The following is a 27,354-nucleotide window of genomic DNA, read 5'->3' on the forward strand; positions in this document are numbered from 1 at the left end:
ATGTTTTGGTTATGACACAAAAGATTATGTCATGTTAATTTTGACAATATAATCAAGGTTAGTAGAAAGAAGAGTAAGAGTTTTTTCGAGCTTGAGCTTGAGCAATGGATTTTAAAATTAATTGCTACTAATGGTGAAGAAGTTGATTGTAATACAAATCATTGGTTATCAAAATTTGCATATGAATTGTTGTCTTGTGAATTTTGTCTAATTGGTTTTCTCAAAGCAATTATTTTCTACTAGACTAGGGTTTGTGTTGCCATTTGAAGCTTCAGTCTGTAGAGTAGTGGATGGTATAGCATTGTCTCTCGAGGTTGTATATAAGGGTCTGGAGAAAGTATCACTCTATTTACCCAAGGTTGGGTAAGGGATTGGTCTGCAGTTCATTGTGAAAGTGGGTTGATGCTTGAGGCCTTGAAGTTCAATATTTTACCATATCTAATGCTCATAAACACTATTGCTTTCATTTAAATAATATTCATTTCATAAGTAAATATCTCAAAGCATTCATATAACTCATATTTTGATCAACTTTTAAGGATCTTGCCAACTTAAGAACTCACAAAGTCTAAAGTCACTATAGAAAAGCTTTGGACCAGGTGATCAGGGTTTAAGGTGAAAGTTTACCCACCTAGGTTTAGTGAAGCCTAAAGTGCAAGGGAATTGAATTAGGAGGCTATTCCTGTTCGTTGGCCAAAACTGATTGAGTAACCTATTAGAGAATCTCAGAATTGGCAAACTCTTGGATTTTCAATATGTGTATTGGGAACTAACACTGCATTTCACAAAACCATAGATTTCAGTCTAATTAGTAAATTTTAAAAAAAAATTATAACTACTTTCAGCTTAGTTTAGAAATTGAAATAAGTTTCTGCATAACTTAATAACCAAAAAGTTATGATATAATGACATAATGTTCCAAGGGGGGATGTTTGGATTCCTCACCAGGTACACCCCCTCATATGGATGTCAAGGGCATCGTGAGGTAATGAGGGATGGTGCCTACTCTTGGGCTTGGGGTAGAGGGTTAATCAACTATGGATTCCTCACTAGGTATACATCCTCATATGGGTGCCAAGGGCCACATGAGGCCAAGAGGGATGATATCCACTTATTGGCTATGGATTTCTCACTACCTAATTCCTCGCTAGGTATACATCCTCATATGGGTGCCAAGGGCCACATGAGGCCAAGAGGGATGGTATATCCACTTAGAGTAAAGTGTTGATTGGCTATGGGTTTCTCACACTACCTACATCCCTCATACGGATGGCAAGGGCTACACAAGGCCAAGAGAGATGACACCCACTCTTGGGTGTAGAGTGGAGGATTGATTAGTGAAATATAGCGATGTATTCCCCCTCAGAGCCCTATGTTTTTGAGACGAGGATGTCTCTAGGATATGGGGACAGGGATGTGGCAATCTCCTACCACTGCCCACCAAGACAGCTTGGGGCACCCAAGATTCCCTTGAACCTCTCTAGGAAGTTTCTTGTCCCTAGACGTCTCAAATGTGTAGTTTAAAAATATTTGCAAGCAAATCAGATTGTACATATATTTTTGGCTGATTGAAGGACATTTTTCAGATTATTTGCAAACCTAAATAAAACAGAACTACAGTATCTAAGTTGGTGTTTTCAGCAATTTATGTGGCGCCACTACTAAATTTGAACTCAATTTTCGACCCAATTTTGGTCGAAATTTCCACCCAGGTTGGTGGTCGAAGTTTTTCTCATCGAAATTTCGACCAACCTACAAGTTGGTCGAAATTTTGACCAATACATTCGTTGAAAATTTTTAATTTTTGGTAGTCCTAATTTGTCAATGTTGGTTGAAATTTCGACCAATCCATTCGTCGAATTTTTTTTGATTGGTGGAAATTTTGACCAATGCTTGGTAGAAAACTAATAGGCATTGGTCGAAATTTCCACCAATGTTTGGTCGAATTTTTCTAGCATTGGTGGAAATTTCCACCAATGGGCGGTCGAATTTTTTTTTAGTTGGTGGAAATTTCGACCAATGCTTGGTAGAAAACTAACAAGCATTGGTCGAAATTTCCACCAATGGTTGGTCGAATTTTTTTTTATGCTGTATCAAGCAATTGCTTCTTATCCAAGCCATTTAATTTGCAACCTTTTAAATCTCTGCAAAGATAAAGTTGGAGCAGAAATTTTTTTCTTTTCAAAGGTGTCCTCTAATTGTAAAGTGTCCATTCCATTATTAGTTCAACAAAGAAGACATATCTAGTTCAATCGATAATGGAATGGACGTTTTACAATTAGAGGACACCTTTGAGAAGAAAAATTCTCCTACTCCAACTTTACCTTTGTAGAGATTTAAAAGGTTGCAAATTAAATAGCTTGGATAAGAAACAATTGCTTGATACAACATGGAACAAATGGACATTTATGCATAGGGCACCATCAACTATGTGAGTGATAAAATGAAGTGTAAACAATTACCATACTTGAGTTATAGAATGAAGTGTAAAAAATTACAACAATGAGTTTACCATACATGAGTTATAGAATGAAGTGTAAACAATTACAACAATGTGGGTAAACTAACTCCCCTTTATAAGCTCTAAAGTCTCAACCTTATTTGTACAAGACTTTATTCCCACGAAGCTTGGAGAAAGAGATAAGGGAGGAGAGATAGTTAAAAGGTTAGTTTGTATTGTCAATAACTGTAGTCTGAGCCCACCTAAAGGCCATCATATTATTCCCTACCATATAACACAGCTAAGTCCAACAAACTTTCACCAGATTGAATCATTGTGCATACACTGAAGCATTAGTAAGGGCAAGTCGGCAAGGTTCAAGAAGACGAAACAGCTGTAGAAGAAGAAAGTGTTTTCCCTTGCTGGTCAGGTCTCTCCAGTTGTTGGTGATCCGAAAACCCTTTGATCTAGCTGAGATAAATAGTCCAAAATGTTCTAATGAAACTTTAAGGGCACTAGTGGAAGACTTCAGCAAGCATAGGTTCACATGCCTGAAATTGTCAAAACAAGCTCTGGTTCATCTAAAAAACCTAATCTAACATAATCAGTTTTTTCTTGACATGTCACCTGCCTAACATTCTGAATGACTTCCCTCATTGATTCAATGAAAGCAATGGACAACTTCTTGTTCTTGTCTTTATTATGAACAGGCCAATCCAGTTACGTGTATCTGTACACATAGATTACAAAAGAAAAGGTTAATGAGAATGATTTATATGACCATAATTGTATGTAAAACAGCTCAGTTTAACTAATTTCAATAGATCAAAATGTTATAAAAATAGCACATCGTGATCCTACAAGAGAATTTAGAATAATTACACTCAAAGTGAATGCTTGCTGCTGTACAGATTGCTTTTTCTGGTTACCACTGTATGTCACCAGTCTGACACCCTCCAAGAAGTTCATGCGTGGAATGATGGGGTCTTGATCTGGATATTTTGACCCAAAAAACCAAAATATTAAAGTTAATACAATTCAAAGATCTTTGCCACCTTATCACAGCTTGCAATCAACAACTTGCTAAAAGAAAAGTCAGGCCAGATGGAATGTTCATATCAAGAAGAACCACAGAAGTCTAAAAGACATTGTGAATTTTTTAATCAATAAACATGAAAGATATAAATCCTGGTACATAGCAATTCCTCAACTGAGTTGTATAAATAGAAATTAAAATCTTGTGTGCTGTGATTAATCTCAAGAACATCAAACCTAGAATCCCTCTTGTGGATGCACATTCGTCATCAAATAAGTGTATCAAAGACTTGCAAATCAGATAGTGATCTTAAGATATCTGTTACACCAATGAGAGTCTGACGCTCTCTAAGACCAAGAAAACTTATCTTTGCTAGTTTGGTTTGGTTATCTGGACTACAACCCTATGGACAATTCCTACAAATTGTAATGCCCCCTTTTTATGTTTCTTGGACACTACATGAGCTATTGCAATATTATAGCTAATTCTATCGATTTATGAATGCTGAACAATGAAGGTATATATGGCTGGTAATTCCAAATGCTAATATGGATAAAATGAACTAATGAATTAATATGCAAGTGTGGGCATAATATGCAATTAATCTAGATTTTGACAGTTTTTAGATAATAAATGCATTTTGGGTGGCTTCCATTTCCAGGAAAATACCACATGAATCCCCAAAATAATAAATTCCATTGCAAGATACCCAAGACTGGAAGTAACCTACAAAGGAAAGATAATGCTAATTAAAAAAAGAATCTAAAATAATGAAAGCAAAGAGATGTATACCTTGACAAACAAATAGCTTAATTTCTGAGATGCAAGCTCTCAACAGACAGCATATAATAAGTTAGCCAACCTAAAACAGCTGTATTGTAGAAATGGTATAAACTCCTCAAAAAGAAAATACTGAAAGATAGGTAAATAGAATTCTTGAATCAACCATAAATTCATATTTCAGTGCACTGTGTACTAGAATTTATATTCGCAGCAGGTGTTAATTTGCATTGGCCCTATGCTGTTTACGAGTTATGAAGTGAATTTCAAACAGCTAATCCAAATAGATGCTAGTATGCAAAATTTTAAATTTTAAATACAAGTACAGACTCACAATCTTGCATATATTGAGAGTCAACTTCATGCAAAATTTGTAATGCTGTGGTACTTAGTAAATAACATTCATTCCTTTGCATTTCTTCATCTTCTGCTTCATTCACATTGACTGTGAAAGTGTACTCTTGATCACACCCAAGGTATGAATCGCACATGAAATACAGTGTATATGTCTTCTCTCCAAGCTTTGGAGGTGCAGTAAACTCAAGCTTGACTTTAGTCTTCCTCTGGAGCGGTACCTTCTTAATGGCCAGCAGCTGATTGCTTTTTAAATCCCTAATTACTAGCCACCATCCTTCTTCCTTTGCTTTGGGATACCTTGGTGCATCAACTGGACCCAACTCCTGTCTACCTTCAAGATCTCTTTCTAGAGTGACCTGCACTGTTATATTCTTTCCAGCCCTCACATCATCACTGTCAACTATGTCATATGCCAGATCAATGTTTGGGAAGCAATTACAAAAATGAGCAATGTCTAACAATTCATGCCTTTCATCATCCTCCATCTCAACTAAATCAAAAACAGTTTCAATGCTTTTCCTTGGATTTTCATGGCACTTCTTAGCAAGTTCCTTGGTGAAATGTGGAAGCTGTAACAGGACAGAATCACGGTCCCAAAGACCTTGTGTAACCATTTGGCTCAATTCCATTGCTGCAAGAGCTGGATTCAACCAACCATTACTAGGAATAACATCCACCATAGCCTGAAGAAGCCGGTTAGCAGAAAGAAGCACTTCTCGCTAATCTAGTGCTAGGTTGCCAGCTATGACATGCCGTGAAAAGTGAGCTTGCAACAATGCATTTGCCTTTACATGTGGATCGGTATATTTTGGTTTGTCAATAGCAAACTTTTGATGATTTATCAATTTTCTTATTGTTTCTTCTTCACCTGGCCATATGGGAAGCTGAGAATACTCTGAGGCAGAAGCAATAATTTCAAGAAGCCCTTTTAGCTTTGTCTTTGCAGACAAGGATGAGCTGAAGAGTTCAATGGTGGTATAGCTAATATAGTAGTAAGATGCCATCATCCCCAGGTTCAAAGGAGAAAGATCCATATCATCTTCTATGCCAACACATTTGCTTGAATCCAAATCACTCAGCGTACTCTCTATAAGCTCAGAAAGGTGGTCTGACAAATGCCTGTGGCTGACACCTTGAAGATTATAGTAATTTGGATTCTGTGTGAGTCTTCGGTAGAAGAATGTCCAAGTAAGATAGTCTACAGCATCCTGCCTACTTTCAATAGTACCCACGGCAACTTCAGCATTGATATTATCATGGGGAAAGTGATCTAGATGAGTTTCCACAGGAAATGGCTCATATAAGAATTTTTTATAACATTCCCTACGAGGTGCATGGCATAAAATTACACACTTCCCAGCATTATCAAGCAGAGGTCTACTGGCACGCCTCATCATTTGGAGAAGATCAGTTATAGGATAGTCTGTGTGAGCATTTTCCCGTCCATCATAATACTGTGTACCCATGACAACAACCAAATGAGCTGACAAAGACAATCCCCAACTCAGTGAACTGCTTGCAATGCACACCTGAATTGCCCCTGCATTGAACAACTGGGCTACAAGTTCCTGTTCTACCAAAGTGAGACCTTCATGTAAATACCCAATTCCATTAGATAATGCATGGCTCAATGTAGGTTCTTTCACTTTGGCAATGAAAGGTTTCAAATCTTCTTCAGTAAATTGAAGAATCTGGGATCTTTTCCCACCATCTGCATTTGAATAAGTTAATAAATCAATGGCAGTAAGCCGGGCATGTTTTCTTGTTGGCATGAACACTAGAGCTGGTTTGCCTCCTTTTGCATGCTGAATTATTGGTGTGTAAGTTGGCTTGGTCATTGCTTGCATTCAAGCTTCAAAGTTGGCTATATCAACACCCTGGATATGAATCTCTAATGGTACAGGACGGACACAGGGGGAGAAATTAAAAAGGTCGTGCAGTAGCTCCAATCCACTCACCAAGATCTTTAGCATTTGCAAGTGAAGTGGAAAGAGCAACAATGTGAATACGATTTTCAATTTGACGTGAAATATACCTCATTCTAGAAACAATTACTTACAATATGGGACCGCCCTCTCCACCAATTAAATAAAGTTCATCAACAATAAATAAGCTGACTTGCTGCACTTGCTTACGTTGTTTCCATCTGCGAGACAGAGAATCCCATTTCTCAGGTGTACTTATAACAATCTGACCTTTCTCAAGTAACTTCAAATCAGTCGCAGTCTCACCTGTTAGTTCAACTACTTTCCATCCCAGACCTTTACCAAACTTTTGCTCCCATTCACAATATTTTTCCTTTGCAAGTGCAGCTACATGAGCAATGTAAACAGATCGAAATGTATTGTCTCCACCTTTTTGATGCAGTCGTAGCAAAGCAAACTCAGCACAAATAGTCTTACCACTTCCAGTGGGTGCTGCAACCAAAACATTATCATCTGAGTTATATAGGACTATAAATACCTGTGTTTGAATAGGATTGAAGTGCCTAAACTGCTCATACAGAGCTTCATATGAAGGATTTCTTAATGCAGATACAGGCAGTGGCTGCAAATCTAATAATTCAGTTGGAGGTGGATATTTCTCTGGCAGAATAACATGTCTAAATGAAACTGGCAAAACAGTCTGATCCTAGCCATTTGTCAGATACAACACGAATAAAATACCGGGGTGGAAGAGGTTCATGTATTGGGACAGTGAAGCTAAGGTTATGAATCTTTAAACACATATATAACATGTGTGTTTATATTCAAGCAAATGCTAAATTTTAAACATATATAACATTTCCCAAGAGGTCTTCAAGAAGGTCACTATTATGAACAATTATACATTAATTAGACATTAATGTTTCTAATTAATTAGAGACATTAATGATTAATCGCTATGGGATATCCAATTACGTTAGGAAAAGATGATTATAAATCTTATGTTTTAAATAATTCTGCTTGTTTTGTAACCTGTTATTGTTAAAACACTTAATGCAGTGCATTTTTATGCTATTTAAAGAACAATAAGATGTAGTCCTATAACTGAGATTTACTTTTTGAAGAAGAAACGTTGAAGCATGTGCCAGAAAATCTAGTTGTCTTTGTGCAGGGGGCAATTTTTCTTGCTTTCTTCCCCATGCCTGCATTGAACCTGGGCATCACGTCCTGATTCACATTAATATACACTTTACAGTTGATCCAGAGATTGATTGATGGACGAGAGGGTCTCTGCAAGGCCCTTCAAATGCTGGTGCTGTAGCTTCAAATGTTGATCTAACAATACTGTGAATGACTTTTATTTCCATTGTAATCCATATCAAGTTATCGGACTCCCTTATATTTGTGATAGTAGGAATTAAGAATGCATTTGAAGGAGGTGAGGAACACATTGTAGGAGTCACCAAAGGTGTTATACATTCATCCTGAGAGAGCAAGTTTGAAACCAGGCCAATGTTTGTTTTTTAAAATTCGAGCATACAACTGAAGCTTGTGTAGGGACTAAACACGATTCTAACATAACCGTGTAATACTTTCATTATTTTTTGCTAATAGGATCAAACAATTTTCATCTGAGGTTAATCTTCACTGTATGATTTACTGTTATTTGAAATATATTCTTCCATGGGAAGGCAGTAGTTAGGAATCTGGTTGTAAGATGACCATCATAGTATTGGATGACATATGGGTTTCAGTACTCTTGATGGTTAAATATGAAGATAATGGAACAGCTTCTCTAGAGTTATGGAGGATGCTAGTAAGGTGTCATACATGTAAGGGATGCTAGGAAGTAGTTATGTACGGTGATGGCTACTTTTTATTGTCAGACTCAAACTAGATGCCCAAATAGCATATGGGATTCCCTATGTGGAAGCATGGAATCTAATGTCCCTTAAAATTAATGTTTGAATTTTCATAATTTGTTTGATCTCCAACCCCACGTGAACTTTCAATTTGATTTATCCAACACAAATATCATGTATTAAGGTTATATAGTATATATAAGCATACTTTATCCATGTTTCCATGCTTATATTTTAAGTTTCCCTATCTATTATAAAGTTTCCCTACTTTTAATACAGTTGTCCCCACTGCAGTCCCCTGCTGTCCCCTGCTCCAGGATTAAAATCCATCCCAGAAATCCATTTTTCTGTTCCCCCATCCCCCCTTCATGGAACCCTGTGGTGATATAGGTTTGGACCCAAAGCATATTCCTTTGTTCTCAATCTAGGCTGTGGAAATAAATTTATTAAGATGGTCAAATAATATCTAATTCTTAGCATCTCTGAATATGGTTGTGTTTTTCTATAAAGTTATTTTCCATTTAATTATGTCAGTTTCCAACAAAACACTATGAGGGAGTTACAGGGTGACTTCTAAGACGATTTTATGTTGAAAAAGTGGAGTGCTACTTTGGACTAGAACCTTTAATAACACTTGCTATTCTGGTAATGATGTTAGCTTATGTGCATCACTAGGATTTGAGACCTCCTTTGTGCTGTAAATTGAGGCATATGGCCATTAGAAGACTGCCCTTTTTCTGATATGTTTGTCGGGCTTATTGCTTAGCTGTTGATTTGTGCTGAATCTGTTCAGTCTTTTTGGCTAGTTGTTTTTTTGGACTTAAATAGCAGTAGAGAGTAAACATTGGGTCAGTTTTAGAGAACTGCTCATCGGCTACTGCATATTGCTGCAGGTTATTTGCAAGCAGTTACATGCTATTGTTGATTAATGCAGCCCAGCATGTTTTGTCAATAAGAATCCATCAGTTTCAGTGTGGTGAGTTATTTATAAACTTTTTTTTTGTAGAACTGGCCAATGGTTGCATTCATCAGAGAATTTACACAATATTATCAGTCTATGGAATTAAAATTCAAATACAAAGGGAAAGACATGGTGCCTAAAGGCATTTTTGATTAATCAGTATGAGTGGTCACTCCTAGTGGATGGAGAGGACTCTCCACAAGGGACAAATTGCATGGGTAGCCAACTGCTCTTGTCATGTCCCCTTTTCAAATAATTAAAAATAATAATCTTTGCTAAGGCAGGTAGGCCCAAAAAGGTGAAGTTTTGGAAAAAGGGGATAATCTTTGGAAGCTAATGGACTAATAAATGAAGATTATTATTAAAATATGTTTTATTAACCCCTCTTGGACGTGAGTTAGGGTTATGCCCTCTTTTAAGGGGTTTGGAAGCATTTTTGGCTGATTCCAAAATTTGATTTTTGCTCATTTCTTTGTTATTCTTCAGAGGTTGCCAAACCTGTGGAGAAGGAGACCCAAGAACGGGAGTTTGCAGGTTTCCAGGAAGGCTAAGGACGGAAGTTTGAAGCCATTCCATGTGCATGTTCATGCAGAATTTGCCTTTGTGCTGAACAGTGCAGATTTGTGAGTTTTCGGGTGTATTTTTTGTAAGAGTTTGGTGTTTCCGATTGAGTATTTCATATCAGTTTGGGTTGCTGCTGTATATCAAACTTTTAAATGTTAAAATAGAGCTGAAAATATGTATTTGGATATGATTGTACTTCTGTGATAGATTATTAAGTTTCTGTGGTGATTCCGGGCTATTTTGTGCTATTTTCGAGAGCCCAATGAGCATTGTTTTTGTCCTCCGTTTGGGAGCTATTGTGTGCATGTTATACAGATCTAGAAATGTCATTTTATAAGCTGTTATGCTGCTCAAATTTCTGTAAAAATGTCCACTTTCAGATTTATTAATAATAGGTGAAGCTGTGAAGCTTTTGGCACTATTTCTGGCATACCCGATTTGGGGTTTCTTGAGAAATTTGGTGGATCTTTGTGATATTAGTTGTTTGATTTTGGAAATCTGATTAGAGGCATGAAATATCATATAAAATAAAAAAAGGGACATTTCAATGGTATCAGAGCCATGATCTTGCCAGCCTGAGGGTTTGTAGAAGTTTGCATGTCAGTTTTGACAACTACCCAGATCTTGCATGTCATAATTTATGGTTGCATGTTGCTTCTAATCAGTTGCATGTCAAAATCTATGGTTGCATGCTACTTCTAATCATTTGCATGTTAGTTCGTGGTGAATTTGGTGGTTGCATGTTGCTTCTAATCAGCTGCATGTCAAAATTTATGGTTGTATGCAACTAAGTGAAAGAGAAAAAAGATATTTGCAGCGAGAAAAGAATAAAGAAATTTTGATCAAACCTCCAGTTGAAAGTAAAAGTACAAAATCCAAGGAAGGGAAAAGTATGGCTGATCCAGATGAGATGGCAAAGAAATTCTTCCAAGACATCCAAAATACTCAGAAGCAAACAGTGGATAGTTTGGTAGAAACTAGAGAGGCTTTGCGAATATTGATAGAAAAACTACAAAGAGTTGCATCTATTAATGAGAAAGGGAGCACTTCAGAAGAGCCAAGAAATCTGAAATCCACACCATCTAAATCAACCAAAACTATTTTCTTGCCTGCAGATGAGCCACCAGTACCAAATCCAACCATTAATCCTGTGGAAGAGGTTACAGGTAACTTGATTACATTAAGAGCTACTTACAATGGCTTAGATGATGACTTTCGTAGTTCGGTTCCTTTTAGAGAATATGTGGATATGATGAACATTTTGATGCCCAAGAAAGAGTACAGAAGGAAGCATGACATAAGTGGAAGAGAGCTCAAAAATAAAATAAGCAAGTTTATAGCACCTACTTTTGATGGAACAAATAAAATTTCAGCTAGAGCATGGCTACAAAACTTACAGACCTTCTTCACACTTAACCCCGTGAAGGAGAGTGATGCTGTTCAAATTGCAAGTCTACACTTGGAAGATGCAGCCTATGATTGATGGTATCATGGAATGACTACTCAAGGTCATGATCAGGTAACTACATTTGATGATTTTAGTCAAAGAGTGATAGATATATTTGACCTCAAGGATGATGATTATGATGATGTTGTTGTGCATGATGACGAGATATCTGGTAGAGATGAGCAGACATTGAGCATTCATGACTTTTCTGAGAGAGAGTACCAGGCACAGTTAGATGCTTCGTCACATGAGGTTGAGGCTAGTAGTACTTCACATGATTTATCCCGCCAGCTGAAAGTGAACAAAGACAGTAATGTGACTTCATTATCTCATCATGACAGGTATGTGGAGTTAGTTGGTATTGGTCATATTACTCAAGTGAGGATTTTGCTTGAGTTATCAGCTGATTCTAGTTTACAGATATGGACTCGAGATTGTTATATTGGCATTTGGGATTCAGTTGACTGGAGATCTTTAACACATTTTGGTAACAGTGTTTGTTTGGGTGCTATCATGGATTTGATTAGCAGATTGCATGGTGTTGTCTTTTCTTGTGCTAGCAGCTTGTCCGATGTTGGTATTAGTTTTTATACACCGGTGTTGGGCTTTGTTCATATATCCAGTCGACCATACTTGCTAGAATGTGTTGATGATCTTTCATATTTGGCAGTGTGTACAGATGAGTCCCAGGATCATATTGGCATTGATGACATCCAGGAGGATGCAGTGGGCAGTTTTGAAGACTTAGTTTCCTTGGGTACAAAGGAGTTTGATAGCAGTGCTACAGTTTTTGATACTCCGTTTGTTGATATGAGCTTTAGAGTTGATTCACAGGATATGGATTGTAATACTCTAGAGACTAGTGACTTTGAGGATACTCCTTTAGACAGTGCATCAGAGGCGGTTTGTAGGAGACAGTCAAGCCAGTGCCATCATGTGTCTAATCAGTTGAGAGTTAGTGACCGAGACATTGCTATCACTTGCCAGCATTTTGATGCTGCTCGTCAGTTGTTAGCAGTTTATGGATGGGGTTCTCCTACTAGTGATGAGCAAGAAGGCAGTTATCTTTCCTTGACAGAGATCCACTCTTTATGGGAGGCTATTCGGATTTTGAGACAGAATTATATGCAGTTGGTAGCTGACAGAGATTATCTTATGGAGTGGGGCAGTACAGCATACGATGCATTGTTGGCCAAGGAAGATGAGGTGAGTGAGCTTACTCAGCAGCTTGAGGTGACTTCTGAGATTCTTGAGAGTGCACAGTTGGCTTTCAAGGAGTCACAGTTTCATTTGGCTAAGGTGACCATGGAGTTAGAGCGACTACAGTCTTTACCTGATTCTATACAGTCACAAGCTGTGGTGTTTGGTGATCCGAGGATGTCCATGGCCGAGATTGTTAGAGACAGTGGAGATGGGGATGCATCCATCCTTGATACTAACATTGGCATATCAGGTTCATTCCCACTAGAGTCAGGTTTAGTTGAGTTGGGTGCTGCAGTAGATTGTTGTGGTATGCCTGACATGGTGGTGACTTCTAGCACTAATGGCACAAAGACTAGAGATGCTGTATCAAAGACCATGTGTGATGTTGGTGAGCTGATAGTTGGCATGGTTCCTGCTAGTAATACTACTCCCTTGGTGATGCCTTTAGAGGTAGTAGTCAGTTCCAACTTGGTTAGTGATCGATTGCAGTTAGTTACATCTAGATTGCAGTCTAAGCCACTGACTGAGATTGGCGCATTCTATCAGCATTACATTGTAAGGTATGCTCATCAATTTACCTTTGATGACTATGTTGATGAGATGATGATACAGAGATGTACTTTGGTTCCTAGTGCTTATCATCAGTTATGGGATAGTTTAACACCTCAGGATGAGAGTTGTGATGGGCATGACATGGCGATAGGTTCTACAGTTGACAGCTTGATAATACATGACTTAGAGTAGGAGTTTCAGAGTGATGCTTCAACAGGTGTTGTTATTGATTCTACTCCTTTGACTATGACATCTCCTGACTTAGCTGGTGATCAGTCACAGTGGGTTGTATCACTTGTTCATGGTGAGCTGTTGACTGAGGTTGGTTTTTTTTATCAACATTATATTGCAAGATATGTACATCAGTTAGCATTTGATCCTTGTGTTGAGGAGTTGATAGCAGGAAAATTTTGTTTGGGTTCCAATTCTTGCTGTTTATCTTGTGATGGCTTTTCACCATCAGGGGTGCATGTTAGTTATGGTTATGAGACAGTGGTTGGTGATCTACAGAGTTGTGTTGACTGCAGGCATTGTATAGTGTGTGGATTCTCCATACTTGGTACAGTTTCATTCGGGAGCATTCACCATTGTTGCAGAGTTGGATTGTACATTCCGTATAGGCCAGTGGAATGCATTGATGGTATTTACTGTGTTGGTAGTCCACTTTACTTGGGTTTTGATGTTCTAAGAGTTTGTGTCTCGTGGGTTTCTGACTGTGGAAGTTGTGATTTTGGAGTTTGGTTGAGCTATAATTGTCAGTTTGATTATGGATTCCTCTTGGTCATATTGCAGAGGATATTGCAGGAGCCTATGTTAATTGGTAGTAGTATAGTTCATGACTACATTTGGGATCCAGGTGGATTGATTGGTTTATTGTTCAACCATTGCTTGAGGACAAGCAATGTTTGGGGGAAGGACTTGTCATGTCCCCTTTTCAAATAATTAAAAATAATAATCTTTGCTAAGGCAGGCAGGCCCAAAAAGGTGAAGTTTTGGAAAAAGGGATAATCTTTGGAAGCTAATGGACTAATAAATGAAGATTATTATTAAAATATGTTTTATTAACCCCTCTTGGACGTGAGTTAGGGTTATGCCCTCTTTTAAGAGGTTTGGAGGCATTTTGGGCTGATTCCAGAACTTGATTTTTGCTCATTTCTTTGTTATTCTTCAGAGGCTGCCAAACCTGTGGAGAAGGAGACCCAAGAACGGGAGTTTGCAGGTTTTTAGGAAGGCTAAGGACGGGAGTTTGAAGCCATTCCATGTGCATGCTCATGCAGAGTTTGCCTTTGTGCTGAACAGTGCAGATTTGTGAGTTTTCGGGTGTATTTTTTGTAAGAGTTTGGTGTTTCCGGTTGAGTATTTCATATCAGTTTGGGTTGCTGCTGTATATTAGACTTTTAAATGTTAAAATAGAGCTGAAAATATGTATTTGGATATGATTGTACTTCTGTGATAGATTATTAAGTTTCTGTGGTGATTCCGGGCTATTTTGTGCTATTTTCGGGAGCTCGATGAGCATTGTTTTTGTCCTCCGTTTGGGAGCTATTGTGTGCATGTTATACAGATCTGGAAATGTCATTTTATAAGCTGTTATGCTGCTCAAATTTCTGTAAAAATGTCCACTTTCAGATTTATTAATAATAGGTGAAGCTGTGAAGCTTTTGGCACTATTTCTGGCATACCCGATTTGGGGTTTCTTGAGAAATTTGGTGGATCTTTGTGATATTAGTTGTTTGATTTTGGAAATTTGATTAGAGGCGTGAAATATCATATAAAATAAAAAAAGGGACATTTCAGCTCTCTAGTAAAAGGCATGCCTACTGGGTAAGCTTCATTTGTCATGATAACATTCATATAATTTTGGATAGCCATAATGTGCTATTTAGTAATTTGTCTCCAGGATTACTGTTGGGTAGGGTATTTCAATGCATCATAGAGTTGGAAATAGGTTCTAAGCTTGTCATGAACGTCCTTTACTACCATCCACAGATGTATAGAGAATTAAAAGAAAACATTACAAAGGAATTGCTGGAGATGGATCACATCAGGCCAGGTTCTAGCTCTTTTGAATCATATGTGGTGCTTGTAAAGAGAAAAGATGGTATGTGAGATGTGCATAGACCACAGAACCTTAAGTGGAAGAATCATAAAGAATAGGTATTTGTCTACCATCAAGAATAGGTCTCTGTCTCTCACAATGGATGGCTTATCGATGAGTTGCATGGAGCAATCTATTTTTTAAAGATTGATCTCAAGTTAGGATATCATTAAATCCATGTGTGCAACGAGGATGTGCACAAGAGAACATTCAGATTCTGTTTTGGGTACTACGAGTTTTGGTCATGCCTTATGGCTGATAAATGCTCTAATGACTTTCTTGTCATGTACCCATTGCCATTCAATAATCAAGTAAGATATATATTTTTTGATGATATATTGATTTACACATAACAAAGCATTACCATCTAAAGCATTTAAATATAGCTCTTGGAATAGTAGAGCAATAGGATATTTTTAAAGAAGTGGGCTAGTGCTAGGTTGGGGTTATAAATTTTCTCTACTTGTGCCTTGTTATTAGTGCTCAAAGTTTTCAGGTGGATCAATAAAAAATCCAAACCATTTTGGATTGGCCTCTTACTAATTGAATTGACATGGTTAAGGGGATGCTTTGGCCTTTATAGTTAATGTAGGAGATTTGTTACGTTTTGACTCTCAACCAAAAACTCCCATAACTAATATGATTAGAAAGTGAAAATTCTCATGGGAGTGACATTTCCCAAGAGGTCTTCAAGAAGCTCATGGAGGTAACGAATTCGTGCTCTATATTACGATTACCATCCAAATTTCTCACAACCATTTGTTGTATAGTGTGATGCATTAGAAGAGATAACTGATATGATTCTAGAAAATTAAAAGACTTAAAAAAGAGGTTCTCCATATATGACAAAGAGATGCTCATTATCATGCATAATGTGAAAGAAGAAGAGACAAAAACTAATGCTTCCCCAATAAAAAAGTGTTTATAGAGAAAGAAGAAGAGAACATACCCAAGATCTGGTGTTGCTCTTGAGAATGGTGATGTTAACTTCAAAGGTCATGTCCAAAGAAGAGGCGACTCTAATGACATGGTATAAGATACTGAAAGATTTTATCAATAGGCACCATACATAGACGGTGGTTTCAAAGCCCCAAAAGTGAAACAAATGCATTCCGAATAGATGATCTTGGTGACTATAAACTACAGGGTGGTTTATTCTTACCTCCTTTCTCCTCTCCTGTATCTATTGAAATCCAATAGAATAATAATAAAACCCAGTAATTGGAAAGCCTGATATATTCTCTAGCCTCAAACAAATAGGAAGATTGCTCAAACCCCCCACAACATGCAGCTCAAATCAACATGATCAAACCACATGGGCACAAATAAACCAGCTCCTCTTGTTAACTGATAACTCTTTGTGTGTGATATCTTCTTACCCACTGCCAATGAACATGACATTGTAAGAAGACTCTAAACAAAGATAATATTTCATGAATATAACCATGTGTTTCTACACATTTAGCCAATTGATGATGTAATAATGCCTACAATACTTCACCATATAACACCAATCTTGCCTTTTGTGCCATAAAATCTCAAGATTTTCAATCTGTGTGCATTATCCCTCAAAAAGGTTTCTCTTTGATTGTATGAAATTTGATAATCTGCAGTTTCAGCCAGAGCTACTGTTGCTTTTTTCTTGTACTTTTGACAGACCCATAAGGGCAAATAGGACAGTGCAAAGATAGCTACTGGATTGCTGCATGTAATTTGCCAAAAAGCATAAACCTACTGGATCCACTTCATTTCTGAGTTTCCACATATCAATATTATCTCTTGTATCAAAATTTATATGGACCATAACTATTTAATTACAATAAAATTTAGATGTTGTTTGTGAAAAGAGGATTTAATATAATACATAATTGTGCACTAATTCCATGTTTCCCGTAAATTCTGTCCTGCACGTAATAACAGTTTTTAAAGACAGTAATAAGGAGGTCCTGAAGCTACCTGTGAGGGTTTAACAGACACTGTACAGAGAGTGATTAACAACAAAGACTGTATTAAGAGGGATTGGACTTAAAAACAGAAAAAGAAGCATTTATATCTCTAAGTTATCAGAGGATTGAACAAAGCTCATATAACTTTGGAGCTTCTGAGATGGAGTTCTAAACATATAAAAGACAGTATCCCCACTTCCATTAGCAGATCTACGAACAAATATAAATTCATGCCAAACAAAACATATTTTGAGCTTCCTCTATGACAGAGGTAGATCATAGAATCACAGTTTCCAATACTTCGGTGGGTTTGAATGAGCTCGATCTCTGCACCAAACTCAAAAATCCAGAAATGTTGTGATGAAAGAATCCAAATTGCTTTGCATGCAGATTAAATTTGCTTGAAAGTTGTGGAATGCCCTTTCAATAAATCCATTTTGCCTATATCATGCAAATCTGCTATACACATTCCCTGCAAGCTGTGTTAAGACCAGTTTTCCACATTTTGCACTTCAGCAAACTGTGGATGCGAACAGGATCGAAAACAAGGTAAGTGGCAACAGGATGAATGGGAACTGCAACATGATAAACAGAAAGTAAATAAAAAGTTTGGTTGGACGAGAAAGGTCTGGATGTAAAAGGAAACTAATCAAGTGGTCCTCAATCAAACTAGTCACACTGAAAGAACTTGCAAATAAGATATTATTAACCACAATTCAGCAATTCCTTTTGAGCAATTATTTTTCATCATTGAGCCATTTTATTTTAAAAAATGGGTATGTCCAGGTCAAGATATTGACATATCAAGATGGAATATTCCCTTTTCATTTAACAAGCACTTATAATAGACTAGGAATGTTAGCCAATCCATCTAAGCATATGGGTATTAAGGGTCGAGATATGTGTAGTGGTAGTCATGAACATTGTTTATTCTTTGCATTTTTTCTGCATTTGATACTTTTCTTATAGGTGGACATGTCTATCACAAACATCCAACATGTCTATCCTTAGACTTCATGGCAAAAACCCTACAAAGAACAGACAAAAAAAATAAGGCCATGAACCATCCAGACATCTCTATTAGCTTGTGGATATCCCAAAGATGCATAAGTGCATGACTTGTGAAAACCAAAAAGATAAGACTAACTTGTATAACAAGTGAATAACCAAAATGATTTTATGTCTGTGTTATGTTTGACAATGATAATGATATTTGGATTCAAGAATGAGGTACCTCATATAAGACTGACCTATCTGGTTTTGAATATATACATTCTCTCTGTAAGACACAATGACCATATGATAAAATGACTGATTATATTTGAAAATTTGATAAGACAATCTGACTAGTTCGATCGAGGACCAGTTGATAAGTCTGTGTCATTTAAAGCATCTAGTGTGTCACTTAAGTCCAGCCATAATGGGAACTTGCAAAGAATGACAACTTGCCAGAGGGAATGGAGCCTTCCTATTTATTCATAGAATCTCGGTATAGATGAAAAAGCCCTTCCCAATTAAGAAGGAATGCAAACCTAACGTTGTTATTCTTGAGAGAAAGCATTCTAAGAAAAGAGAGATTGCCGAGACAAGGTGAAATCGGGCCTTGCAATGACATACTAGTCAGATTCAAAGAAACCATACATTGATGATGAGAAGAGAAGACAATAACTGTACAATTGCAGTGCGATTGATGAGTAGCCCATCGAACAGATAATTTAGAGAGCTCACGGAAAAGGCATGCTTGAAAGACACAAGGATTAAACTCCTGCCCGCTATAGTTGCGCGCGTGAAAACAAAATGAACACTGCCTTGCCCTTTTTTATTATCACATCATATGTTCGGAAGGTCGAAATTTCGACTATCAATTTAACCATGGTCAAAATTTCGACGATATCAGGCTCATTTAAAAAAAAAAAAGAATTTAACAACCCAAATAGGCCTTTGGTTGAAAATTTTGGTCGAAAATGGGGGCCTAATGTACTAGTGAAATTTGCTGAAATTTGAACTTCATGGATGAAATTTGACATATCCTATGACTTAGCTACATACATGGACAATAGCAACATGCAGCTTGTAGCTTTGATACCATGTTAATTTCTAGGATCGCTGCAAATGTACTAACAATTGTCATCGTATTGATTGTGTTCCAAATGCAAATGAAGGCTTATACATTAGAGAGGAGACATGTCTCTTCATGAGACATGTCTCTATGGTTAATCATCACTAGTTAACATATTAATATATTAGTAATATAAAAAACCAAATATATAATATATTATTATATAATATGTATAACAACATATATATAATATATTATTTATTATATAGGAAATGATGATTTACCGATAACAATAATGTATATCAGATCGAATCAATCCGACTGAAACTACAACAATAAGGATGTTCTAACACCTGGAGGAATAAGGAGAAAACCAGACAAATGCAGAGTTAATTAAGGAGGAGTGGGGTGTTTCTGCTGAGGATAGAAGAAGAATGCATTGAAAAGATATGTTCTCAAATATTAAACTTCAAGCCAGATTTAGTTATCACTAAGAAGGCTTAGTGATCTCATAGCACATTATTTGAGCAGCGCAGGAGTGAGTGCAATTCAAGGGCTGAGGAAAATAGATAACAATAAATTGTCAAAACACATGGAGCAACAGTTGTGTATAGACCAGAAAGTCGAACCATTTGAGAGGAGTTATTAGAATGTTCATCACACTAAAAAAAGAACCGCAGCAATCCATCATGAGGGAAATACATAAGCAATTGTATTCAGAAATATATCTATAAAAGACTCTTTCATCACATAGTATGCTCAAAACATGAGGAAGCTAAATCATGGTCTAACATCACAGGATAACCAACAAGCGGATGAATATTTTAATTATATATCCACACCCAACAAAAACATCAAGGTATGCATTGAAGGAGTAATGATTGCTGAGTCTGAAACACAACCATGTCACAAGCACGCTAGCTTGTAAAGAACCGAGTGTTTCAATATGCATGGTTACTTCACCCTTGAAAATGGAGTGTATGATATTTCAAGCAGCCTGAAGATGAGTTATGTGTGCCCAGAACATCAAAGCCACCAAAAACTTGTAGACTTTAGCACCCTCAGAAACGACGTTTCATAGGCACAGGCAGTAGAAGCAGTGACAGCTGGAGTCTCAAAAATAATTTGCAAGACATACAAATATCTAAGCCAGTGTATAGAAGATGATGACAAAATGTTAAGGATCACAGTATGAACTGATGTTATTTAGAAGAGTAATAACAGTGAAAATCATTTCCAACATAGTCGACAAACAAAGCATATTTCTCAAATACATATCCATGTGTATTTCTTTGCTCTTCCACATTGGCTCATGCAAAGGAGTATTCGAATATTTGATGGCGGCACCCATAAGAGACATGTAACTCCTGCGTTTAGAAAACCATGAAGGCCTGGGCACTTCGATTGAAGGATGCATACTGTTCATATAGTTCAGGCAGCATTTATAAAAGCAAATATGCTCAGCAAGTGTTAGGGAACCAAAGGCATCGTCAGTGTTGAGGCAATGAAACTATATAGGAAGCCACATAGTCAATGATGAAGATTGATGTAAGACAAAGGCATAAAGAGAATTATATGATTCAGATTAATCTGTCACATAGCCGTCTAAGTGTCCTTGATGATACGTCTTCAGAGAACTAATTGCATAAAGATAGTGATAAATATACACAGTGCTGTAATAATAAAATCTGAGAAGAACAGCAATCGGTTTAAAAGATATTACCAGGTGTCAACAGTTTGCCAAGCAAATAAAACCATGAAGACTTTTGAAGGAGTGTAGGAGTATTATAAACAAAATAATATCCCCATAATGAAAATTAATTAAAATTTGAAATGGTATGATTAAGGAGGGTGTTTTTATTTGTTAAAAGGAAATGACTTTTTGAAAAGTCCCTGTTCTTTTATAATGTAAAATATAAAAGGGTAATATCATTTGATAAAAACAAGACACATTATTCGACATTATTTGACATTGATATATTTAATTGTCTGGAGGAATAAGGAGCAGAATATGATTTTGTAATATATTCTAATATTATATTTCAATTATTTATAAAAGCCTGTTGTTTTTTTATTATTTAAATGGCATGGAGAATTAAATTGCAATTGATTCGTCCTTTATAATTATCTTTTAATTATGTAAACAATTTATGTTAGATAAGTGGACGAGGCATCTATGGCATTTTAAACTTGAGCATATATTGTGAAATATATAATTGTTTCTAAATCTATGTCCAGCCTGTCTCCCTGACCTTAGAAGTAAAAGCGCAATCTAGACTAGTTTAGAGTTGCATATATATATTTGATCTATCGCGTCTTGATTATTGAACTGTTTATATTTATGTGCATAGAACATTATAAAGTTGTACGTTATAATCTTCATTGTAGTTTACCCTGTTGCCCAAATAAGCTAAAGCACTGGTCTTTTTATCATTAAGTATTGAATTTATAGTTGAAGTCAAAAAAATCTATAACTTCCTTCTTACAAACCTCAAATCCGTTGTTAAAAATCTTATACAAAACATTCATTTCAAACTATCACATAACTCCATATTAATCAAGTTCAAAGACCTTGCCAGGCGGAAAACTCTAAAGCATAAATTCGCTAGAGAAAAGCCTTGAACCAAGCAATCAACATTTGAGGTGAAGGTCTACCCGCCTAGGTGTATCAGAGCCTTAAGTGTAGGAGAATCAAGGTGATTCTCGTTTGTTGGCCAGAATTGATTGCGGAATCTTGTTGGAGAATTGGCAAGCTCTTGGATTTCCAATCCGCAGTTTTGGAAATCTGTGGTTTTGGGAACCAACACAATGGTTCCAAAATTGCAATTGCAGAAAAACAAACATCACTAGCCTCTTTGAAAGAAATGTTAAAAGTTGTGAACATCCTTGATTTTACCTTTTTTCACTTTATGAATTTTGTGTTGGAGAACCTCCAACAAAGCATACACAGTCTTCTCATTCCCAGCCTGCTTTAACATTTCGATTCTGCCAGTGTACTCCTCTAATTGAACTTTGATTTGACATGGGAATCCAACCTCAGCAGGCACAGGTGCAGGCTCTTTAGGTACATTGGTGGTAACATCCACCATTTCTGCAATATGGGATTTACTTGGAATATTAGCCAATTTCTCAGTAAGCTCTTTAATCTAGTGCTCCATTACTGCACCTTTCATGATCCCATCTTCATACCTTTTTGCAATAATAATCAACTCATGATATGTTCCATTATATATTTTCTCCATGTCTACAAGCTTTGCCTGGTTCGTATAAGATAAATGTGTCATTGTATTTGCAATTTCCTTACCCTTGGTGTTCTGCAAGTTCCAAATCATTCTATCTCCCCTTCTCTCCCCTTGGATATTCATAAGGTGGGGCTTTTGTGTGGCTGAGCAAGTGACCAGATTGCAAATGTCATGGATTTGGGATCAAATATTAATCCTCTAACAAAATCCCCCATATCTATCTCTGACCTGAAGAGAGGATATGGTTGCCTTCTAATTTTGATTGATAATAAAAATGGACTGAATGTCCCAACTAGGCAATAGCAACATCCACTTTTTCTACAAGCAATCTTGCTCGCTCCACTGCTATCTCTTCACTGTTAGGATCATATTGTTGGAGGGCTTGAACAATTTGTTGATTATTTTCTTCACCTCCCTTTCTAGATCCAACTCTTTTCTTAACTCGCTTTGTTTAAGTTTTAAGAGGAAGCTCTTGAACTCATCAGCCTTTATAAAAGAATCATCTTCCATAGAAGTCTTTGATAACATAACTCTTTCATCCATACGAGTAGCCAAAGTTAAATCTACCTCTCCTGTTCCTCCCTCAACTGATTTTCATCTCAATCTTTGCCTGATAGTCTAAAAAGCATTTTCCTTTTTCAACAATCACTGCCTTAGCGCAGTCTCTCTTTACCAGTATTCCTTGTTGCTCAACTTTTTGGTTTTTCACAGGTGGCTCCCTTGTTGACTCTACCTCATCCCGATTGTCTACATCTACCACCAGTTGATTGGCAAGCTTGTTGCCTTGAGAGGACATTTCATCGTCCGGCTCTTGAGGTTCATCTTGCTTGGTTAATTGTGGCATTTGAGCCATTAAGTCCTCGTATGCATTAAGCATTTTTTCATCCTCTCAAAATATCCCTCTTCATGATAAAATCCCCTAAAGTTGGGGTCACGCTCGAAATTCTTGTTCTAGCCTCATCAGGTCACCCCACTTCCCCCTCGTCTCATGCACAAGATCTTCTCCATCAAATACCTAATAATATCCTCTTCATCAAGAGGCTCGTGATCTTTAATGTGTGCCCAAGGAGTCATTTTCTTTAATGTAAGACTAATAAATTGTTTAGGATCACCAAATCTTGAAACAGTAGTAGTCATCCTATATTGTTTTAACTTTTAACTAGTTATTTATCTCATTTAATGCCCTTTTCCCAATAGTAAAATCAGGGACAACCCACACCCTAGGCAAGAAACTGCCTTTCCTATGAGGTGCAAGATATTATTTACGAACTAGAGAAAGCTGCCAAATAAATTCAATTATTGCTAACCTAATTAGAACAAATTTTGGAAAAATGTGTAATGGTTGTGGACGCCCATATACCCTCGTGATACTGAAATTATCAGGGAAATAGACCGCCTGTTAGAAAACCTGCGACCTAGTGACAAGCCCTGGGAGTTCTATCTCCAACCCTCCAACTGCAAATGCTGAGTTTTCAAAAGTCTCGAGAGCTAATAACTAAGGGAAGCTTAACCATCACTTGCCAATTCTCAACTGCAAAATGTCAACTCCTTTAGACCGGTGCGACCCAGCCACAATGGTAACTTTAACCCTTATCACGTACTCACTAACACACAATTTTCATCAAATAACCGTTGCAACCTAGCGAGTACCTAAACTTAACCGCTAGTCACTCACTCTCCAACATTTGATGTTACATTCATAAACTTCAGCGAGCTGGAGATAACAGATGGCCTTAACCCATTGGACACTTGGCATGCACTCGTTAACTCTTGTTCTGACAACACCTAACGTCTTTTGACCTTGCAAACTGGCAACAAGGCAGAAGTTTAACCGCTAGCATTCCACTCACTACTTGTGGCTTGAATATGGCTTGAGACAAATAACATCACTAGCTAACAATAACTGCAAAATTTGATCACAAATTGTATAAGTCCCTGGCTTGCAACTCAAAAGTATCACCACTAAACCAACATGAGAGCTAACAACAACTGCATAAACTGATTCACTCGGTGTATAGCACCACCTCTGTTTTTTGATGTTGTGTGATTCATATTTGTGATTTTATCTTAATTTTAAATGCCTAATTCTCTGTATGCTTAAATATTTTGGGAATAATTTTTGAGGCCTGTTTCTAAAATCAGTATTCTTGTCGGGATCTGAGTTTGTGTTTTGGACCCATAGATTGCTCTTTTATGGAGTCTGTTGTTATGCAGAACTGTAACATAAGCTTTTTCCACTGAAGGTTTGATTATATTTTAAAAGTAATTTAAATAAAATTACAATGGGAAGTTTGACTAAGTTTTATTGTTAGCAGAATATACAACTTTTATCAGAAGTAATATTATTAATATTTAGTATGGTTTCAAACCAGAATATGAGAAAACTAAACTACAATATAGTCAATGCCAGATAATTGTGAGCTACATTGTAGAGGCGATGATAAGTAGGGGATATTTTCCACAGCAAGTCAAATTGTGATATTGCTAGGAGATAATTTCCACAAAAGTCAAATAACGCAAGATTGCAGTCTGCAAATTTTATTGTTCCAGGATTTTTTGTAAACTTTTAGAACTCGTTTTTGTTCGAAGTATTAAATTTTATGCTACTGCAAATCCTCTGAATCTAGGACTCTTTCCAGGAGCATTTTGTTATATCCCCACGTAATAGGTACTTGGTATAACACAACATAACATAAAATTTAACCTTCTGTTGTAATGGTATGTGGCTATGCTAATCTGATCTCTATCTTAATGACTTCATTTCTCTTTTCAGTTTCATTTCTCTGTTTCAGGCTTCCATGCCTTCGTAAAAACTCTTTATTTTAATATAATTCGTATAGGCTCAGCCTTTTGTTTAAAAAATAATACAATTCTGGTGTTTGTTGGATTTTATAGTTGGAATAAGTTCATGAATCAGTTGCTACTTCAATGTGATATCTGTTGTGTTCAGAAAATAGTAATCCTCATATTAGGTACAATAACTGGATCATTTCACAAATGAGTACTTATTTTAGGAAGTTTTAAAAATTAATGTTCTTGTAACAATTTTTGTCTTGTTCAAATTTTTATAGAAGTAAGTTGTTGCCAAGTTCTTTTCTGAATGGTAAGGCAAAACACATTCATATCTGAGAATAAGCGTAAATAATGAATACATGCAGGAATACAAGTACGAAAAGTGCAATTGATCTTGATGCTTTTATGGATTGCAACACCTGAACAAGATCAGTTCCTTTGAAATCGTTTTGTCACCTAGTCACCTCTCAAAGTCCTTATTCCATGTTGAAGACCATGTTTTAGAAGTGTTATTTTCTGATGCAAAGGTTTTGCTTTAATCCAAAGTGCTTGAGATTCAAGAATATAATAAGCCACATTCTCTTTTTTAAGTGTACTAGGACACATCTTACAGATGTTGATTGAGTTTGTACTTTTTGTCGCTTATATTTGCTCTTGGCTGAAATGTTGGTTAAGACGAAACAATTAATATCTGACAAAAATGTAAGCTATTGAAAGGCTGCTTTTGCTGGAACACAAGTACCCAAAGCACAATTTGATCTTTGATGCCAGTACGGGCTGCAAAACTTGAATAAGATTAGTCCCTGCAAACTCTGTAGAATTTAATCACCTCTAGACAATCTTAATCCGTAATGAAGGCCATTATTTTAGAGATGGCTTTTGGTAGTCTTCAAAAGTTTTTTTTGCATCTCAAGTGCTTGAGAAGTTTCCAGCTTTGTACTTTTTAAGTGTCTTAATACACAGTATGCTTGCTGAGGTTGTTTGAGTTTTAATTTTCTTGTTGCTTATATTTGTCTCTCTGTTTGTAGACTAGTTTATTTATAAACAAAGCTCAGCAGTCCCATAATTTCAGAGTTTGACGTAAGTCTTGTCTTCTTGTGCAGGGCATTGGCTCCATATATCGGTTTTGGCATTTACTGGGAAATAGTGAAACATTGGTTAAAGGGATCTGAAACAATTGTTCTTGATGTTCCTTTATTATTTGAGGCGAAAATGAACTGGCTTACAAAGCCCATTATAGTAGTTTGGGTTGATCGTGAAACTCAACTTCAACGGCTTATGGCTAGGGATGGAATCTCTGAAGAACAGGCAATGAATCGAATAAACTCTCAATTGCCATTGGATTTGAAACGAGACAAAGCTGATATTGTAATAGACAATTCAGGTTCAATAGAAGCAACAAAAGATCAAATCCATGATATTTCACTTAAGATTACTGGTCCATTAACATGGAAAGAATATATGCGATCAAGAAGAGGAGTTTTAACAATCGCCGGTGCAATAGCCTCTATGATTTTACTACTGGCCCGTAGGTCCTCCCTACGATTTTGATGATTCTCAAGGGTTTCTGTTTGCTGCTGCAGGAGAGAAGGCATTTTGCAGTGTGTAACTAATAGTTTTACATTATGGTGGTTTTCGAATAATGGAAATGGACTGCAAAGGAAAATATATATCAAAATGCCACTCCTAACAGGGTGGTTAAATCCTTTAACAAGGTCACATTTAACAATGTGTTGTATAACCTTTAACACGGTTGACTCTTAAACGAGCTCATTTCAGATGAGTAAAAAATTGGTAGCATGTTACTTGGTGGTTTTTCCGAAATTGAATTTCCATGTTAAATTTTGGTGTCAAAATGTTATTATCATTTGTGGATGTTATTGTTTTGCATGCTATATTTTATAGTAGTTTATTTAGTGGAAGTCGACACATATAGAGACCAAGAGTTAAGTAAATGCCCAAAATGTTAAATTGCTAATGATATGCTATAGAGACCAAGTGGGTATTTGTGATTGATTAATCTGTTTGAAGTGTTTAAAAGTTAAATTGGTACATCTAAACTCAACAATAACTGATTCACCCCCACTTT

At 36.6% G+C, this 27,354-nt stretch overlaps 1 protein-coding gene and 1 pseudogene across 10 annotated transcripts in view; one reads left to right on the forward strand and one right to left on the reverse strand.

Moving 5' to 3' along the window:
- The window catches only part of LOC149576575 (dephospho-CoA kinase-like), a 42,353-nt gene extending 15,232 nt beyond the window's left edge, over window positions 1-27,121 (forward strand). For all 10 annotated transcript variants that reach the window (XM_089817960.1, XM_089817966.1, XM_089817982.1 and 7 more), the window contains one exon: window positions 26,369-27,121. In XM_089817960.1, the coding sequence (XP_089674086.1) occupies window positions 26,369-26,816 (448 nt within the window). In that variant the 3' untranslated portion in view covers window positions 26,817-27,121. The remainder of the gene's footprint in view (window positions 1-26,368) is intronic.
- On the reverse strand, window positions 4,562-8,759 carry LOC149576576 (DExH-box ATP-dependent RNA helicase DExH12 pseudogene; annotated as a pseudogene).
- Window positions 27,122-27,354: the final 233 nt, after the last annotated feature.

The sequence above is a fragment of the Cupressus sempervirens genome, chromosome 1, assembly GCF_028749045.1.
Source record: "Cupressus sempervirens isolate cs-2001-9-10 chromosome 1, ASM2874904v1, whole genome shotgun sequence".
Classification (NCBI taxonomy): Eukaryota; Viridiplantae; Streptophyta; class Pinopsida; order Cupressales; family Cupressaceae; genus Cupressus; species Cupressus sempervirens.